Source organism: Akebia trifoliata, chromosome 10 (genome assembly GCF_017979445.1).
Source record: "Akebia trifoliata isolate Shusen 1 chromosome 10, ASM1797944v1, whole genome shotgun sequence".
Lineage (NCBI taxonomy): Eukaryota > Viridiplantae > Streptophyta > Magnoliopsida > Ranunculales > Lardizabalaceae > Akebia > Akebia trifoliata.
In genome coordinates this window covers 4,696,306-4,716,003 of record NC_141384.1, presented here as the reverse complement: position 1 = coordinate 4,716,003, position 19,698 = coordinate 4,696,306, and the positions used below count along the sequence as shown (strand labels likewise).

At 32.1% G+C, this 19,698-nt stretch overlaps 1 protein-coding gene across 2 annotated transcripts; it reads left to right on the top strand.

Annotated features, from left to right (window-relative positions):
- Window positions 1–8,847: 8,847 nt before the first annotated feature.
- LOC147392874 (xylose isomerase-like) lies at window positions 8,848–18,000 on the top strand. Of its 2 annotated transcripts, none has more exons than XM_086455252.1 (21): window positions 8,848–8,919; window positions 11,349–11,432; window positions 11,532–11,645; window positions 11,774–11,848; window positions 11,933–12,062; window positions 12,155–12,246; window positions 12,725–12,775; window positions 13,451–13,527; window positions 13,617–13,671; window positions 13,755–13,856; window positions 14,132–14,183; window positions 15,031–15,076; window positions 15,163–15,218; window positions 16,575–16,626; window positions 16,718–16,797; window positions 16,917–16,987; window positions 17,076–17,116; window positions 17,217–17,316; window positions 17,411–17,482; window positions 17,562–17,639; window positions 17,721–18,000. In XM_086455252.1, exons 2-21 carry the CDS (start codon window positions 11,373–11,375, stop codon window positions 17,754–17,756), a joined length of 1,440 nt encoding a protein of 479 aa, XP_086311378.1. In that variant the 5' UTR covers window positions 8,848–8,919; window positions 11,349–11,372; the 3' UTR covers window positions 17,757–18,000. The 2 variants fall into 2 exon arrangements, with proteins under 2 accessions (XP_086311378.1, XP_086311376.1); XM_086455250.1 differs by lacking the exon at window positions 8,848–8,919 and adding an exon at window positions 9,435–9,587.
- Window positions 18,001–19,698: the final 1,698 nt, after the last annotated feature.

Sequence of the window (19,698 nt, the reverse complement as noted above, 5' to 3'; positions counted from 1 at the left end):
TATGGTTTTTGTAGTTTTACTAGTATCATTACATAATATTCCTTATAATTATGTTATCTGTTATAAGATTTTTGGCTGTAATCTCTATAAGTCCAAGCTAGACTACAACTCCTAATTTTTGGGATTAGGTTTTGATGAGGAGGTTTGACAAGCATACTGAATGTTAGTTCCTCATTTTGTCCATTTCGAGATCGAGTCAGTGTAATATCTTGAATTTTTAATTCATATCTCGAGGAACGTTCACCATTAATTTATGAGGGAATCAATTCTTGTGATCATTCAGGAAAAGGAATGTAACTTTTTTTTTCAGGTCGTTTGTTGCAATGTAAATTTTTGAAAAAAAGTAGAGATCGACGTTTACTCAGGCGAGATTGGTGCCTAACACCTTCCAATCCTGTAACTTAATCTCTATACCCACAATTATTTCGTACTTTAATATTTCTTATCCTTTAGAGTCATGTTTCGGTTCCTAGACTGTAAAATTAGGTGGCGACTCCTAAAAAATAAAAGTCGATCTGCACTTGCGGATCGAGGATGCTTTCACCATTAGTTACAATAAAGCTTTAGACATTAGAAGATGTATGATCAGGTAAAACAATTGATTATTCTTATTTGAAAATATTTGAATGTCTTGCTTACATGCATGTTCCTAATGATGAGTGAAACAAACTTGATTTTAAATTAAAGAAATGTATCTTTATTACCTGTATAAAAGGCATAAAGGGATACAAAATATGAGATCTTGTAACAAAAAAAATGGTGATAAATAGAGATGTGATCTTTGATAAAGCGGGTGTTTAAAATAGGATAAATAAAAAGATGAAATCACAATTAAGGAGACTAATCTCATTGATGTGGAGATTTATATTTTTGCCTCTTCAGGCAAAATAGATGGGGATGACAGTTCTCTACAAGAAGTTTTACAACTTTAGATATGAAGATTACATCGTACATGGAGAGTATATATATATATATATGGTTACTTTTGCACTTGTGACAAAGAATGATGAACCGTTAGATTTTCAAGAATCTCTTATTGATGAACAATGAGAAAAATGACAAAAGACAATGGAGAATGAGATGAACTCTTTACACAGAAATAAGACATGAAATTTAGTGGAGTTGCCTAACGAGAAAAAGATAATTGACAACAAGTTTGTTTTCATAAAGAAGGAATCATCTTTTGAAAATGAGGCAATCAAATACAAGACAAGATTGGTGGCAAAAATGATTTTCACAATAGGAAGATATTGAAGTCAATGAATATTTTTCACCAATGATCAAGCTTATTTCTATTCGTATTTTATTGTCAATAATAGTTATACAGAACTTTAAGTTAAAGTAGTTGGATGTTATTGCAACTTTCTTACATGGAGAACTAGAGAAACAGATTTACATGCATCAACCAGGTGGATTTCAAGAAAAAGGAAATGAATACTATGTCTGCAAGTTGAAGAAATTTCTTCATGGTTTGAAACAATCTCCAAGGCAATGGTGCAAGTATTTTGACATTTTCATGTTAAAGAACGAATACACGTAATGCAAGTTTGATCCATATCTTTATTTTAGATTGTTACAAAATAATTCTTTTATTTTTTTAGCACTTTATGTGGATGACATGTGATTGTTACTATAGATAAATATGATATTGATAGTCTTAAGAGACAACTTAGTAATGAGTTTGATATGAAAGACCTAAGAGATGAAAAAATGATCCTAAGTATGAAGATAAAAAAGAAATAAGGAATTTAAAAAATTACACTCTTCACAGGGAAGATACCTGAAGAAAGTAGTTGAAATGTTTAGCTTGTAAAATTCCAAATCAGTTAGTACCCCATTGACATCATACTTTAAGTTATTTTCACAATTGTGGCTAGTTACGAATGAAGAAAATGAGCAAATGTCTCAAATACCTTATGCTAGTATGGTTGTAAGCATTATATATACCATGATTTGTATTAAACTTGACATATCATAGGTAGACAGTGCGATTAGTCGATTTATAACAAACCTAGAAAAAGAATATTGACAAGCAATGGAGTGGATTCTTAGGTACTTGAAGGGTATTTTGGTTGTAGGTATTGAATTCAACATAAATATCCAAGAGAGAAGCAAAATTGTTGATTATGTCGATTCATATTTTGTTGGTGACTTCGACAAAAGAAGATCTACTATTGGATATTTATTTACAATGGCAAGTGGACCCATTAATTGAAAATTTATGTTACAACCTACTACAACTTTGTCTATTATAGATGCAAAATATATGGCAATCTTAGAAGCAGTCAAAGAAGCAATCTAGATTAGGGGACTTGTAAATGAACTTAGAATTAAAGAAAAAAAATATTTTATTGTACTACGATAATCAAAGTAGAATATACTTAATGAAGAATAAATAGTACCATGCAAGAACCAAATATATTGATGTTTGTTTTCACTTAATCAGAAATGCAATATCCAACAAAGAGATTGTTGGAGAAGATTTATACAAATGACAAAATTCAATTCAAGGTGGAGATTACTGTGTAAATGTCTTGTATTTTGTTGTGCGTATTTTATTGCATTATGCAGGGGTGAAGGGGGCAGAGCCCCTGACTTGAATTTTTTAAGGGATATGAAAAGGACAATCATGTAATATTTTCTTAAGGATTTTTATTTTTTAGGATTTTTATTTTGGAGAATTTTATATGTTTTTGTAACTCTCGATTATATAAATAAAAATCTCTAGGGCTATAAAACTCTTGAGAAAATATTGATTGTTCTTATTTTGATCTGTGGAAGTAGGCACACTGTCAAACCATGTAAATCCTTGTATTTGTGTGATTGTATTATCTTTGTTATTTATATTTCTTTTTTATAAATTGGTATCAGAACCTCAAGTTATTGAGGTTTGCGACGGAGATGACTGTTTGAATTTTGAAATTAATAAGTTCAATAGGAGAAAAAATTTCAACTTATGATAGAGGCGAGTGAAAGATCTACTGGTACAATAAGGATTTTGCAAGGTATTGTTTGGTAAAAAACCTACGACGATGGATAAGGATTATTGGAAAGAAATTGATCATAAATCCATGAGTACTGTTTATTTATGTCTTGTAGGCAGTAATGTATAATATGATGAATGAAGAATCAACTTCAGATCTGTGGAATAAATTAGAGAATTTATACATGGCGAATTTTCTAATAAATAAACTAATTCTTAAGAAACCATTGTACAGGTTATAGATCATAGAAAGTTTAAATTTACTAGAACATCTCAATACGTTCAACAAGATCGTGAGTGAATTATTGAGACTCAAGATTAAAATAAAAGAAGAAGACAATGTGCTGTTGTTATTGACATTTCTTCCCCCCTTTGTATGAGCTTGAGAAAAATAAATTTTCTTTAGAGTATTATTGGGGAATCTTGCAAGATATCATGAAATGACTATAACAACTTTACTTAAGAAGACAGCGACTCCTACATCAATCCCCCTCTCATCTTCATCATCTCAACTTCCTAAAACACACGTTTTTCTCAATTCCAACTGAGATCTAGAGGTGTGACATGGACTCTCTAAGAATTAAAAGGCTATTAAAAAGAAATTTGAAAAATAATCATGTAGGAATAATAATATTAGAGGAGTTTCGAGCTCTTGATTTTGTGATTTAATAGAAAATTCAACAAGCAAGCATGTGATACTAAATAGAAATATTAGAATAGAAGAAAGAAAGATAAAAGTGGTGGAGGAAATGAATGAAATTGAGCAGAGAGATAAAGATGACATGATTATAATGATGGATACTTCGAATATGAAACCTTGAGTAAGAGCTTATCATGAGTATCGTAAGAATGAGATCTTGGTCAAATAAGATGTACATTTAAGAAATATAAACTTTTATGTTCCTCCTTATTCTATAATGATGTTTTGTATTTTATATAATTTTGAATTTTAATGAATTGAAGTTTTTTGAATTTTTATAATATAATTTTCTTTAAATAACAAACATCACATTAAAAGTATTTTAATTTAAAGCAATATTAATAACACATACAATTAAATATTATTCAAAAGCAATAAATATTGAAAATACATACAATTACGCATTCATTCAATGCAACAAATATTGCAAATACATATAATTAAACATTGATTCAAAGTCCTTGTGATCATACGTGTTCAATAAGATCATTGTAGAGTGTATGATGGATTGTAGAAGATCGACTTATACAGTGACGATAAATGAACTAAGTGAATAAAAGTGTGGGTTCTCGTGACACTTGAACTTAAGATTTCGATATTTATACAATTATCATGTTCATCTTCAATTATCATATTGTGCAAAATAACACATATTTTCATGATGTAGCTAAGATCTTCATAACTCCAAAATTGGGTTGACCCTCGTAAAATAGAAAAACTTTCTTGGATTATCCCAAACATTTTTTCCACATCTCTTCGATATGCCTCTTTCATTGTTGTAAATAGTTTATTTTTCCTTTCTTCAGGTTGAAAAATTGTTTGGACAATGATTGTCCATTGATAATATATACCATTGGTGAGATAACTTTGCATTGTATATTGGTGATCATTGATGGTATAATTGACAAGAGGACCACAACCTTCAACGAGCTCAAAAAAGACATGAGACTGATCAAGAACGTTGAGATCATTTTGAGACACACGCATACCAAAAAATGCATGACATATCCAAGAGTCATACGATGCCACTGTCTTGAGAATAATTGTTGGTTCATATACACGATTGGTGTATTGTCCATGCCACGCATCCAAATAAGTTTTTCATTTTCAGTGCATATAATCAAAGGTCCCCAATATTCCAAGAAACCCAGACTTCTCATCTTCTTGTAGAAGTTTAGCAACATTTGTCTCTATTGGTGATTTCAAATATTCTTCTTCAAAATTTGAGATAATTACTCGACAAAATCTCTTCAGAGGCTCGATTATCGTAGTTTCACCAATTCTTACATACTCATCTACAACATTGATAGATATGCCATAAGTAAGCACCTTGATTGTTGCAGTCATTTTTTGTAGATTGGATAATCCAACATTTTGGATGATGTCATTTTTTTGATGAAATAATTATTACGTTGTTGTATAGATTTTGAGATATGAATAAGTAGTAGATGACACATTCGAAAAATATTTTTTCGGTAAACTGGATTATTAGTGAAATAATCTTTAATTAGCTGTTCATTGCGGAGTTTCTATCACGCTATATGTGTCATCAACTTTTTGAAAAACCAATATGCCTTTGTTGACAATCTTGTTATTTGTTTTCGCAAGACTTTGATGCAAAAAATTGCACCACATTCATTCTTCAATCTTAATCGGATGAAGATTCATTAAAGTCTCCTCTCAAAATGATTTTATTTAAATTACTCATTATAGTGTATTTGAATATAAATATCCATGATAAAAATATTGAATTTATAAAAATTAGAAAAAAATAGAATTAGGTAAGATAAGTAGTTGTGGTAAGAAGAATGATTATAATTGATAGATGATTGGTAGGATGAATGATTCTGATTGATAGGTGGATGATAGGATAAATGATTATAAATAGTTATTGATAGAATGGATAGTTGTGATTAAAATGAGAATAAAATAAGAATATGACATTTGAATTTGAGATGATGTATTAGAAGGCATCGTTTTAAATTTAGTATTTTTTCATCTTTTGAGCTCAAAATATAGAATTGTTAAAAGTAATTTTAACATTACTATTAAAGATGCTCTGATGCAAATTCGCATCAAACTCGCTCCTGGTCCCTCACTAGCCCTTCATGTTTCCTCTATGGATAAGTTGATATAAATTCAAATAATACACATCATCATGCGGTGTCGAAGGACCCTAATCAAGCCGTTCACGCAGCCTGATGTGTTTAATTTCTAATCAAATTGTGCCACGTAACATTTGTGCTCGCAGAATCCTAAACACACAAATCTCATGAGCATGAGCCACGTGAATTGAATGATGTCAAACTTACCAAATTACCCTCATTAGGTTTGACGTGGCAAACAAAAAAAAAGCACTCGTTCGTATAGAGTGATATTCTCCTTTGTTTTTTTTTTAGGAATTTGTTTTTGGATGAGTCCTTCGAATCTCCTATAAATGGGAAGTCATCCTTAAAAATCTCAAATCTCAGAGGTTATTAATCTGGATATCTTTTCTTGTTTAAGTTCAAAAATCTGAAATTGTGTTTCTTCTTCTCCTCAATTGTGAGCAAACAAGTAAGAATCTCTCTCTGTTTCTAATTTTCTCCCATTTTTAAAAAAAAACTGATTATTGATTCTGTATGATAGACTGGATAAATGGGTTGATTGACTATGTGATTTCGTCCTAAAACATCTTCTCTGTTTATGGTATTTCAATAGGTATCCTGAGAATCTCGATTTAAGTTTTATTATTTTAATATATATATATATTTTTTGAGATATTAATATATTACTGACTCTGCTTGATGGTGTGGGTTATATGGGTTGATTGGACTAGATGATTATATTAGTTAAAATTTGGGGAAGTTTATAAAGAAGGGTTGCCTCAAAAACTCGATTTTATATATCTTTCAGTCGTGATTTTTTTTTTTTTCTTTTGGTTTGCACTTCTTTGATGTTCTCTATTTTTCTTATTCTAGTTTTTAGAGCTGCTATTGGCACCCCAAATCTTACTTATTACACCCCAATTAAAATAAAAAATCAATCAATGATTTAGAATAAGTAAAGTTGTTGTGTCAGTAGAAACTCATTGTCTTTCTCCTTTTTTTTTTTTTTTTTTTTTCTACATTTGCTAGATTTTGGATTTTGTATGAGCCTAATCCTAATAAACAACTTCTTAATAACTTGAAAAACAGTTTTGAAGGGTGAGTTTTAATCCTTAATTAGGGTGTGATAAATAATTTAAGAATTTGGGATGTAATAAGTAAAAGTTGGAGTGCCAATAGCAGCTGTCTATCCCCCTTTTTTTTTCTTTCCCCAGTATCCTGAGCTTGGGTATACTTATTCTTATTCTTCTTTGTGCATGTTCCTTGATTGCCCAAAACTCTGGTCCATAAATCTAGTCAATCTTATTTATAGTCTTAAAATTTTCTCTGATTGGTATACTTAATGCCCATGCCCAGTGTGTTTGAACCCTAATAAAACTTTGCCACATAGACGCCTAACCTAGTTCTGGATCGCGACTCTACATAAAATAGTTTATTTTAAGTTTCATTTATTTTCATCAAAGACTTATCAAATACTTCTCTAAGATTTCACTTCGCTTCAATATTTTTTTTCTTTTGGTTAATACTCAATTTGGAAGATCGAAATCCAATCTTAGCAAGAAGACGATGTTATCCAAACATTGTTCAATATCATAAAAATAATAGCATATCAATTTAAAAACATGACCAACGCATCTCAATTCAATTGGATCTTTTTCTTTCTTTTATTTTTAATAATAAAAAGATTTTCATTCAAGTGCATTGGACATCGTTGCCTACATTTACGATGTTGAAGGAAATGCGTCCCTCCAATTAACAAACTTCCACGAATGGAGCCAACGGATAATGGCATTAAGTATTCATAATTTTACTCCTAGGAATCTGGGATCCACGGATCACAAGAACATGTGCGGCATCTCTAATTTTCCAAACTACCCTTATATGCTTGATGTGGTGGTACACACTGAAGAGCCTACGGGCGAAAAATCGTTCATTCATAATCTTTTTAATGAATATATAATATTTTGATTAATGATAAATTGATGCTGATAATGACAATGTCACTCCTGACATGACATGTGAATAGAACCATAGATCTTTTTTCCTTATGTATCCTGAAGAAAAACTATGGTCTTGTGCATTACCTTGTCAAGAGCTTCATCAATGGATAGTAATAGAATATTTTCCTTTATGAATCCATTGTGTTAGGATGAATCTTAAAGAAGAGATATCACTTATCGAACGAAAAAACACTTTCCTCTTTCCTTTCGTCTCGATCTTTTAGATTTTATGAAAAAACTTAGATTAAAAAAGAAAATTTTCTTTGAACTTTATCCAATGTTTTGAAAATGGACTGAATTTCCACCTAAAATTCAAGCGTAAAAAATAAAATTTTTAGGGAATTTTTTGTTCTTTCAAAGTTCTTAGACTTTTGTCCTCTTGGATGGCACAAGGTGAGTAAAGGTGAAATCCTTACTAACTTAGTAAGATTAGACCGACTTTTAACTCTCTAGGTAGAAAGGGAAAGTCACTACTACAAAAGCCAAAACAGTGGCTTATTAGTTGGACATTATTGTCCAACATTGTTGCACTCTAGTAAAATCTCCTGTTTTAAGGATGAGCGTACAGTCTGAGTCTGAGTATACATCAAAACCATTGAGGACACAGAACCGTTGATCGGCTTCTTGTGTATCCCGAAGCATCCCGAAAAAATCGATCAACGGTTCTGTGTCCTTGCTACGGCAGATCGAGTTAAAAAACCACTACTCTTTTATTTAACTCTTCTGATTCAACCCGCCAGTTTTCGATTTACCTTGGTTATCATTCGAGTTGAGTTGAGTTGAGTCGAGTTTGAAAACTAAATAAGGTACATGCCGTCGTTATCTGCTGATACAAAACTCATTTTAAATTTCGATAATGGATAATTCTGTAAAATGACGAATTAACCCAATAAATTTGGATAATTCTGCCAGACACGTCATGATGAGTTGTATCATCTTATCATATATATATCCATATTTAAAAAAGTATTTTTAATCCTTATTTATTTATTTTTGAAAAAAAAGGAATTTTTCAACAACATGTTTCTCTCCCCCATTTTCTCACGTCTTTATCGGCAAAGATATTTAAATCCTTCACGGGTACCTTTTGAAGGATTTATTTGGTTCTCTCTCTATCACGTTTAAGGTTTTTCAAATTTCTCCTACTATGTGAGTTCTTCAATCCTGAATTTCTATTAGGGTTTGTAGGTTTGTTTCCTCCATTATCTATTTGTTTTGATTTTCAAATTATCTGTCTTCATAAAGCTTCTATCATAATTTTTTTTAAATTTTTAGTTCTGGTAAATATATTAATTTTTTTTAATAAGTTGCCTTTAATCAAGATCTCTCTCCTTCTAATAAATTTTCAGAATCCACTTTGTGGAGATGAGAGGAAAAAAACAAAATTTTCTGAGATAGTTTTTGTTTTCTAGGGATTTTGATGTTTGGAATCGTTTGTTGGGAAAATTTGCTGTGTCCTTGATATTAAAATCTTGATGTTATAGTCTATAATATCAATTGGATTTAGTTTATATTTCTTATAGTGGTTAGTGGGCCCAAAAGAGTGTGGCATAACACATTCAGGATACGACATCACTATACAGAATCAGCAAATTCGATTCTGACTGACGTGTTGGGTTTTGATTAGTCCATAATTTTGTTTTTCCTAAGTTTTTTTATTTTTATATAGACTTCGTTTCTGTTTGCTTTTAAAAAGGAGTTTTTTTTTTTTTGGGATGACTTCTTCGAAGTTCGAAATCTTGTTATTATAATTTATAAAGGACTCAGTTTTGATATTCGTGTAGCTTATATTCTGATTTTCTTCTTAGCTCTTACTGGTAATGCAATAAGCGTTCTCTCTATCACTTGTTTTATTTTATTTATTTTCTTTCTTCTATGGGATTTAAGCAAGCGCACATTCTGTTAAATTTTCTTCCTTTTATATTTTTATTTTAATTATTTTAGTTTTTTTAATATTTGTTTTGAGAGATTATGGGTGCTTTTTTGATAGAGTAGGTGTATGGGTTGATTGGACATAGTGATTTTTAAGTTAAATTGGAAATAAATGGTGTTTTGTGTTTGTGGGTATCCTGAGAATTTCAATTTTAGGTTTCCTTTGTTGTATTATTATTTTTTGCATTCTTTCTCATCTCTTTTAGAGCATGCATTCTTTTTTTTTTTTTTTTTGAGATATTATTGACTCTGTTTGATTGAGTGGGTATTTGGGTTTATTGGACTCAATGAATATTTTTGTTATTTTTTATTTTTTATGGAGATGGGTTTCCTCAAAAACTTGATTTTAGCTTTTATGTGATATTCTTCCTCTGGGTTTAACTCTTTTCTCTGTTTAAGCGCATGAACTTCTATGATGTTCTGTCTCTATCAATTTTTTCTTTCTTTCTAGTTTTTGAGGATTTATTATTGATTATTGATGCTGTTTAATTGATTTTTTTTTATATAAATGGGGTGGTTGGGCTTTATGATTTTTTAAGTGAAATTTGCAGTTTTGGGAAGTTTAATGAAGATGGGTATCCTACAAATCTTGATTTTTGCCTATAAAAAAAAATCTTGTTTTATCATTCATTGCTGTTTCTTATCTTGGGATCCTTTTTTCTTTTAATTCTCTCTCTCTTGTGCTTTTTGCCCCCCTCGATTTTTGATTACTTTTTGAGAGATCATTTACTCTGTTTGGTAGAATTATTGGACTCTATATTTTTTGGCTAAAAATCTGTAATTTTGTGAAGCTATTTTTTAAAGTGGATATCCTAAAAAAGAAAACATTTTAGCCTTCAAATATTGCAGTCATATAACTTATATAGGGGATTTTTCTCCTCTTCACTCTCTAAGAGCGTGCCCAACCTTGATGGTTATTTTTGTGTACATTATATTTGAATATTATGTAGTTTGATATGGTGTACACTGTACACATGGCTTGATTCGACTTAATGATTTTTTAAAGTTGCTTTATACGTTGTTGTGAGGTTTTATGAAGATTGGTAGTCTGAATTTTTTTTTTCTTTGCAATAGTGTTGTCCTGGCTTTATTTTTTTTGTTACTCTTCAATAGTATTTCCATAGTTTGATGTCTTCTCACCAAATTTTTTTCTGCTTTTCTTCTTCTTCTTCTGTTTGATATGATAATATAATGGGAATATGGGTTTTTTTTTGAATTTTATGATTTAAAAGTTGATTTTCATTTTAATTAGTGTTATGAAATTGGGTATCCTTATAAGTTTGATTTTTAGCTTTCAATTGTTTATAGTACAGTCCCTCTGTTGTTCTCCCCTGATTTTTTTAGGTTATTTTTTGAGAGTTTGGATGCTGTTTGATAGAGTGGGCATATGAATTGATTGGATTTTACAATTTTTAAAGTTGAGTGTCCTTAAAATTTTGATTTTAGCTTTCATTTTGCAAAAATATCTGTAACTGTGTGGCTCAAGCCAAAAAATTCAGTGGCAGATAATTTGATATCTTTTTGTTCTGATGATAATTTATACATTCTACTGTCTTAATTGGTATTAGAACAGCCTCGAATGACCAAGTCTATAAAGCGTTACAGTATTAATGTTCCTTGTTAAAATCTGTTTTTATGTGTTGCAGAGGTCCCTTTGTATAAGTTAAAAGATGAAGGCTGGGAAGGTCTTGTTGCTACTTCTCTCTTCGAGTGTGGTGTATTTGGCAGTTGTAAGTTATGATTACTACTATTTTTTTTTTGTTTGTGTAATTTGCTAATCTTCCTCTTATGCTTAAGCTCACTATATCTTTATTCACTTTTCATGCTAGACTTCTGCTGCTCCACTTACTTGCCCTGCTGATCTTGGCAGCGAATGCTCTGAAAATGATTCAGGCGAATGGGAAGGGGAATTCTTTCCCGGCATTCCCAAAATTAAGTACGAGGTAAAAGCTTGAGATCTATTTACTTGAATCAAGAAAGGGAAATAATAGGGTATGTTAGGATGCTAAAATTTTTACGACAATCAAAATTTGATGGCTCAAATACATTTAAAACCCTTGTATTTGTTTAGGGTCCTTCTAGCAAGAACCCACTTTCATTCAAATGGTACAACGCTGAGGAGGAAATTCTAGGAAAGAAAATGAAGGTTCGTTTCAAAATTCTCTTGAACTTTAGACTATGTGACTAAGAGCTAATCACTGGCAAAATCACTTAATAATAATAATAACAGGACTGGATGAGATTTAGTGTTGCCTTTTGGCACACATTCCGTGGAACAGGAGCAGACCCTTTTGGTGCACCAACTAAGCTTTGGCCATGGGAGGATGGTACTAATTCATTGGGGATGGCCAAAAGAAGAAGTAAGATCAATTTTGAAATTATTCCAGTATCCATTATTTATCATGACGTGCCATGTCAATGGAGCTTATATTTTCTTTGCTTGATGAGACAGTGAGAGCGAACTTTGAGTTTATAAAAAAGCTTGGTGTAGATTTATGGTGCTTCCATGATAGGGACATCGCTCCGGATGGTAAAACAATAGAGGTGAGTTGATGTTTATTTATTCTCTACACTTTATGTTGTAATCACTTGCAACTACAATATTTCTGGATAAATATACTCAATCGATGCAAAAAAAAGTGTGACCTTTTTCTTTAAAAGGACATGGGTCCCTCGAAAGGATCCATTACAAGTTATTAGTTAATTTAATCTTGCATCATTGAGCATTTCTTATCCTTTTGTTCTTGGCCCAAAGCTCCTAAACTTGTCTGGTTTCTTCTTAGTTGGTTACAAATTTTTGATTATCATATTTAGTTGTAGCCAGTTATCTTCTTCTGTGTAAGGATAATGCATTGAGATGTGGCTGCAGATTGTCTGGTTTCTTCTTAGTTGGTTACAAATTTTTGATTATCAAATTTAGTTGTAGCCAGTTATCTTCTTCTGTGTAAGGATAAGGCATTGAGATGTGGCTGCAGATTTTCTTATACTAACAAAGCTATTATGGTTATCCTTTTTGTCTCAGGAAGCCAATGCCAACTTGGATGAAGTTGTAGCCCTTGCCAAAGAGCTTCAGGTAATATTTTATTGATGAACTGGCTACTATCTTGGTTTGTGTGGCCTTGTATGGATTTTCCATCATTTACAAACAATTCTTTTGTTGCATCTTTGATTTTTTTTTCCTTGTGCTTAATAATGATTTGTAAACAGAGCATTAATTGGACTTGAAACTCCTTGATTTTCTTTAAGGCACAAATGCACATTTAAAGAATCATATTTATATGTCAATTATCAAATACTTTAGTTTGAAAACCCCATTATTATTGAACCAAACATGCTGAAAAAATTCTAAAAGAAGATACTCTGATGGTTGGGAAAAATCTAAGTTATCTTTTTGTGGGGTGAGTTGGTTTTTTAACTTGAGAACTGAGCCCTTCCCTTTTGTTTTGTTAGAAAATGTCCACTTAGACCCCTTCACGATGCCTTAAGATGTATCCCACTTATAGGGTATTAGTCATGCTTGGGGTTTTTGGCAAGAATAATTGAAAGAAATATGCAGTGAAAAGCATCTCTTCTCCTTTGATTGATTCCAATGACCAATTTATATTATCCTAGCATCCTAGACACCATCCTCTTATGTTCAAATAAGAAACAATTATTGAAGCTGCAAGGAATCTTGCTTTGCTTTTGATGCTGTTTCATCAAATTCTACATCTCTCTCTGACTTAATGAATTTTCCATGGGTTTACAGGGGAAGAAAATCCATCCTTTGTGGGGAACAGCTCAGTTGTTCTTGCATCCCCGATACATGCATGGAGCTGCCACTAGGTATCAGATTTGCCTATCCGATGGAGTATAACTATTTCACCCTTGTTTTTAAATATTGACAACACACTGTTGGAATATTTGTTTTGCAGCTCTGAAGTAGGTGTATATGCGTATGCTGCAGCTCAAGTCAAGAAAGCAATGGAGGTAGCTATTCATGTATAAACAACTTATGTTTCTAAGCCCTGAAGTTTGTTTTATACCCAGAGTGTCATTTGGAAATTTTACAGGTCACACATTATCTTGGTGGAGAAAATTATGTCTTCTGGGGTGGCCGAGAGGGTTATCAGACACTTTTGAACACAGATATGAAAAGAGAGCTTGATCACTTGGTAGAACCTCAAACTTCTTGCTTTGTGCTAAATTCTACTACAGATTTCAATTTACTTGGTGACTCAATCTCCCCCAGTAGTCATTTATTTCTATTTTAATACACTAGACTAGGTATTCAATATTGTTCTCTTTTTTTATAGGTATTATGCTAGTTTATTCTTGACATACATTTCCTTGTATTTTTCCTTATTATTACATGCTTTTTTTCATGTGGGATAAATAGCAGACTTCACTTTTTTACTTGGTTAATGTAACAAGTGTTTTTCTTTGGCAGGCAACATTTCTTCATGCCGCTGTTGCCTATAAGAAAAAGATTGGATTCAATGGTAATCTCGAACTTAAGTTGTTACCCTTTCAGGTGTCATTATATATGCAATGCATGTGTTGCTTAATTAATGGCATTGCTTTTTTATTTATAAATTATAAAATTTTAATTATAATAGAGTTTTCTGAATAATAGAAGCTCTTTTTAGACAAAAAATAATCGAAAATTTATTAGAAAGGTAAATGGGTAGGTAAAATATTACTTTTTTTACACATCGGTGTTGATGATAAAATTAATTTTTTGTGGGCATTATAGTAAATTTTCATATTAATGTAAATAATTTTTTAAAGTTAAAAAATTATTTAATGATGGACATCATTGTGGAGATCTCAGTCAAGTGATTTCTAACTACATTCTTTCTATAATGCAAAACAATTCACTTTGGAAATTGTGGCAATTCTAGAAGTCCAAAAAAAAAACTGCTTTTAACAAGACGAGGTGGTTATGGTTGGTTGTAGTGTAGTGTGGCAGATTTGTACATTTTGGTAATTTAAGTGATGATTTGTGTTGCCTATTTAAGGCAGAAATCCAAAAGATATCACAAAATTGCTCTCTGTAAAATTACCCTGAATAATAGGGTAATTTTAGAGAAAAAAGTTGCCAAAATATTAGACAATACACGGCAAGAGATACATATATTGGTTGTGTAATTTGATGAAAGGGAAGAATAGAATAACACAGTTATAGAATAGAATGAGTTTGTTGATCATAGGTTATGCATAGCAGGACTAACTTCTCAATGGTGTCTTTGTTCTCTTTTTTGTTTGTAATTTGTGTAACCATTGTCTACAAATTCTTGTCAGGATAACTCTAATTTTCTGAAATTTGAACTAAATTTATCTTTTCAGGGACTCTACTGATCGAGCCCAAGCCTCAAGAACCTACTAAACATCAGTATGCTTTATACCTTGATTCATTTAGCTGATCACTTGCTCTGCTAGATTCTATTGGTTAAAATCTGATTGGTGCAATTATGTCAGGTATGATTGGGATGCTGCAACCACTGCTTCATTTCTACACAAGTATGGCCTTATAGGTAATTCAATCTCTCCCCAAAAAATCCCGGTGGTTGTGTTTATCTACCATGCAAATTGTCTTTCTATTGCAAACTGTATTACATCTGTAGATATGTTATCTGACTTGACTTGGCTATTGTATTTGTTAATGTATACTTGTTTTTGTGTCAGCTTGGTTAATTCCATGTTGTGTTATTTAAAGTAATCAACTACTCTCAACAGTTTTTACTTATTTGATTTATGGCCTCAAATTTATGTGTTGTACTCCTTCAATGATCTAGGACTGTATTCCAATTCTTGGCTTTTCCTAAAGTTATGCTTTTGAACAAAACCTTAGTTAATTTTTGTGTTATTTTAGGAATCTGAAACACATTCTCTCCATTTCATTGTAAATTTGTAAGTCATACTCTCCATTTTTTATAGGATTTTTCACTGAAAGTCTTGCATAGGGAGAATCATCTCATGTTAAACAATCCCTTTGTTTTCAAGTTCTTTAGGCTCTGTCAAACCATGCTTGTATTCTATTTCCATTCCTCCTGTTAATCTATGAATCTCAAATGTGGACAAATTACAAGGTGGTGGTCCTGGAAAATAGGGGACACTGAAGTGTCCTTTTTCGAGATCTATGAATTTGGTGCAAAGTGTTTTCTTATTTTCATGAGCTAACTTTCGTGGTTCTTGCTTCCTAATGTTATTAGCTTCACTCAGAAATAGTTCTAAATTTGGTCTCAGAGGTGACCATAGAATCCTCTCTTATTTAATTGCCGCACACCAAGTCATTGAAAGTGGTGAATTTGCATCCCCTTGTTTCCTCCATTTAGGAAGGATGATCACTCATGCTTGGAGATCACAGTTTTCTTATTCCTTTATGTCCGATAATCAACTTCAAATGTGCCCTTTCTTAAAACTGTAGCTATTGGGGCCTAAATTCCCAAATAAGTTTCAAAACTTCAAACGACATAGCTGTTCTGTTCTATATAATTTTCTAGGCATTATGTAAATAAGCTCATACCTTCTAGAAGGATATTTAGAGCTGTTTTTTCTTTCACAAAATTTTGTAATCGAATCATGATATTATTCTTGAACCTCATCATTTCAACAAGCGTTCTTACATACTATTAAGTATTGAGGAAGATGTCAGGGGTTATAATTTATAGTTACATTGTAATCATTGTCAAATGTAAAGGTCCTGTAGGTTTCGGTACGTCCACCATGAACTTAGAGAAAAAGTTAAAATCAGTACATGATATGGCTCTTGACAGAATTGAATATTGGGATAAGATTTGATGATGAGATAAAAAGTCAATCAAATGCTCGTATGCGTTGAATGGGATTGTGCATTATTAAACATTCCTGCTGCACTTTCTTTTTTGCAGGAGAATTCAAACTCAACATTGAGTGCAACCATGCCACCTTATCTGGTCACAGGTGTGTAATATATTCCGGAATTAAAGATTATTCTTAACTTCCTATACATATCCTCGCCTTAGTAAACTTGAAAAATGCATGTACTTCTCAGCTGCCACCATGAGCTTGAGACTGCAAGAATCAATGGGTTGCTTGGAAATATTGATGCTAACACTGGAGATCCCCAAATTGGTAAGGTTTATGCACAAGTTATTATATTTAGAGATGTCTTAAGCCATACTTTCTTGAACTCTTATTGGAAAGAGTACACAATTGTAAGTAGTAATAACAAAATGTTGTCATTCCTACAGGTTGGGACACAGATCAGTTCCTTACCGATATAGGAGAGGCAACTATGGTTATGCTCAGCGTGGTCAGGAATGTAAGTAAATGGTTATAAAAGGCACATTTTTTTTTTAATCACGCCAAGCATCAGTTAATTGTTTTTTTATTTTCCCATCTGTCCATAGGGAGGGCTTGCACCAGGAGGATTCAACTTCGATGCAAAATTGTTAGTGTTTTTCACCTTGTTTTGATAGTTTTTATGAAGGTCACCTTATTCACATGGACAAGGCATATCTAATGATTCGACTTGATGATTTGGGATGTAGGAGGAGAGAAAGTACGGATGTTGAGGACTTGTTCATTTCTCACATTTCCGGAATGGATACTCTGGCCCGTGGACTTCGAAATGTCGCCAAATTGATTGAGGTGGATGACCTTTTTCACTCAAACGTATGTTTGGTATATGCATTCTCTTAATTTTACGACTCTTGATGTTCTCTTTTATCTTAAAAAAAAATAGGATGGTTCTTTGGATGAGCTTGTACGTAAGCGATACGAGAGCTTCGACACAGAAATTGGGGCTCAGATAGAGGTTTGTATCTTGTTAACTTTTCTTGTTTTCCTCGACATCTTTACTTTCTAGGGTTAAAAGGGTGTTTTTCTTTCGACAGGCTGGGAAGGCTGATTTTGAGACACTTGAGAAGAAGGCCATTGAATGGGGAGAACCAAAGGTTGCTTCTGCAAAGCAGGTAAAAGTCGCTTCTGCAAAGCAGTTAATTTGTATGTTTTGTAGAGTCTACTTGATGAATTGTTTCCAATATTTGTTACAGGAACTTGCAGAGATGTTCTTCCAATCTGCATTGTAGAAATATAGATGACAATGGAGAAGCTTGGCTGACAAAGGCAGCAACTTTTTTTGGAGAGATCCATGAAACTTTAGTTTCTGTTCTAGCAGTAACAGGTTTAAGAATAATTAATAGAGGATACACTGATAGAAGTTGATGTCGATGCTGTCAACCAGCCAATAATACCAAATACCTTTATTACTAGTTAATCAAATATGCATTATCACTATACATAAATTTAATGGCCATGGTTAGATTGATGTTTTTTTTTTTTCATTCTTGTAGGTTTCATTAGGTAAAATTGTATCTTGACTCCCTGACTCTTTAACTTTTCTTAAATATTTTATATTAGGGAACGATACGAAGATGCATGCTAGACAACTAAAAAGCAAAAGCAGGGGTCTACACCTCAAGAAACTAATCAGTTGCTAGTTTTCTTAACAAGTTACCAGTAAAAGTGTTTGGTAGATTTGGAGTTAGTTTTACTAAATGTCCTAAGAATATGAGACATCCATGTTCTTTTTCAAGTCCCTAGGCTTACAAAGCTTGCATGGCAAAAGAACAAAGATAGGGGTAAAAGAATAAATAGATCATCAGCAAACAATAGATGATTTGTTAAGAGACTTCTTTAAGATTCCAATGCTATAAAGTTTGATTATTTTCCTATTTTCTTCCCCCCTTTTGGAAGGTGGGTCTTTCTTTTGGAAAATACAATGACATTTATTTTTTAATAAAAAATCCCCATTAAACTCAGTTGATTATTATTATTTTTGTCATTTTGCCAAAAAATTGCTTATATCTCCAATTGGAATGGGGAGAGGATTCCTATTGTAAATGATAAATATGATGTTTTAAGTGATAATGGTGTGGAAAGTTAAAAAGTAGACTCTTATCTCTTGGAGGGAATAATGTAACCAAAGAAAATGTGCCAATTTTGATACATTTTGTAGAGAATTTACAAGATAAAATGGTGTTAGTTTGATACAGTTTGTGACAGACCTAACCAAATACATCCCACCCACCCACCCACCCAATCTTATAAAAATGGCAAAGATAATCTTGAAAGGGTCCAAAGAAATCGTAATTTTCTAAGATAATTGTGCCTATATGAATAGTTTTTGTAAAGTTGAGCTTCCAATTTTGGATTTTACTTCTTTTGATCTTTCAACTATTCATCTTAGTTTGGCCCACCTGGATAATTATGATTCCATAGCCTCATTTACTATCTCTTACTTCTAAGTCAAGACTCACATTGAAGAAACTACATTAAAATAAAAGTATCCAAACCATTAAATGGATATCTTTGAAGATCAATAAAACTCAGAGTAGTGGACCACAAATAGCTTATTTGCATGAGCAAACACATTGGAGCTTTATTACTGTGAGATATTGCCACTCACACAGAGAGACATACAAACTCAAAGACTTCTTTTAATAGTAATGGACACTTGAGTTCCCTTTCATTAAGGGAAACTGAGAGATCTCTCCAAAATTTGGGAACAAAACTCACATATTTTGATTCAGATTTAGATATGCTGTCTATTAATCGATACTACCCCTACCTCTCTCTCTCTCATGGTTTTAAAATTTGGTTTCGCGTATAGTCTCGTCTAGACCCAATACCAAATACTGAGTTGTTTCGGACGAGTTTTCCAATACGTTTGAGACCTCTCATTCAAAAAAAAAAAAAAAATAAATAAATAAATAAATGAACATGAATTCTAAACCTCGATCAAAAAAGTGATTTTATGAGTTAGGCTTGTTCAGCTCTGATACTGAGTAAACTCGGACAATACACCTCGGTCTTGGACGTGTTTTAAAACCATGCTCTCTCTCTCTCTCTCACACACACAATGAATCTAACCACCAAATCTGTTAAAAAAGCTAAAAAGAATCCAATACCCAATTTTTTTTTTTATATCTCCCCAAGTGTATCAAAAGAGGAAGCTAAAACAAAAACAGA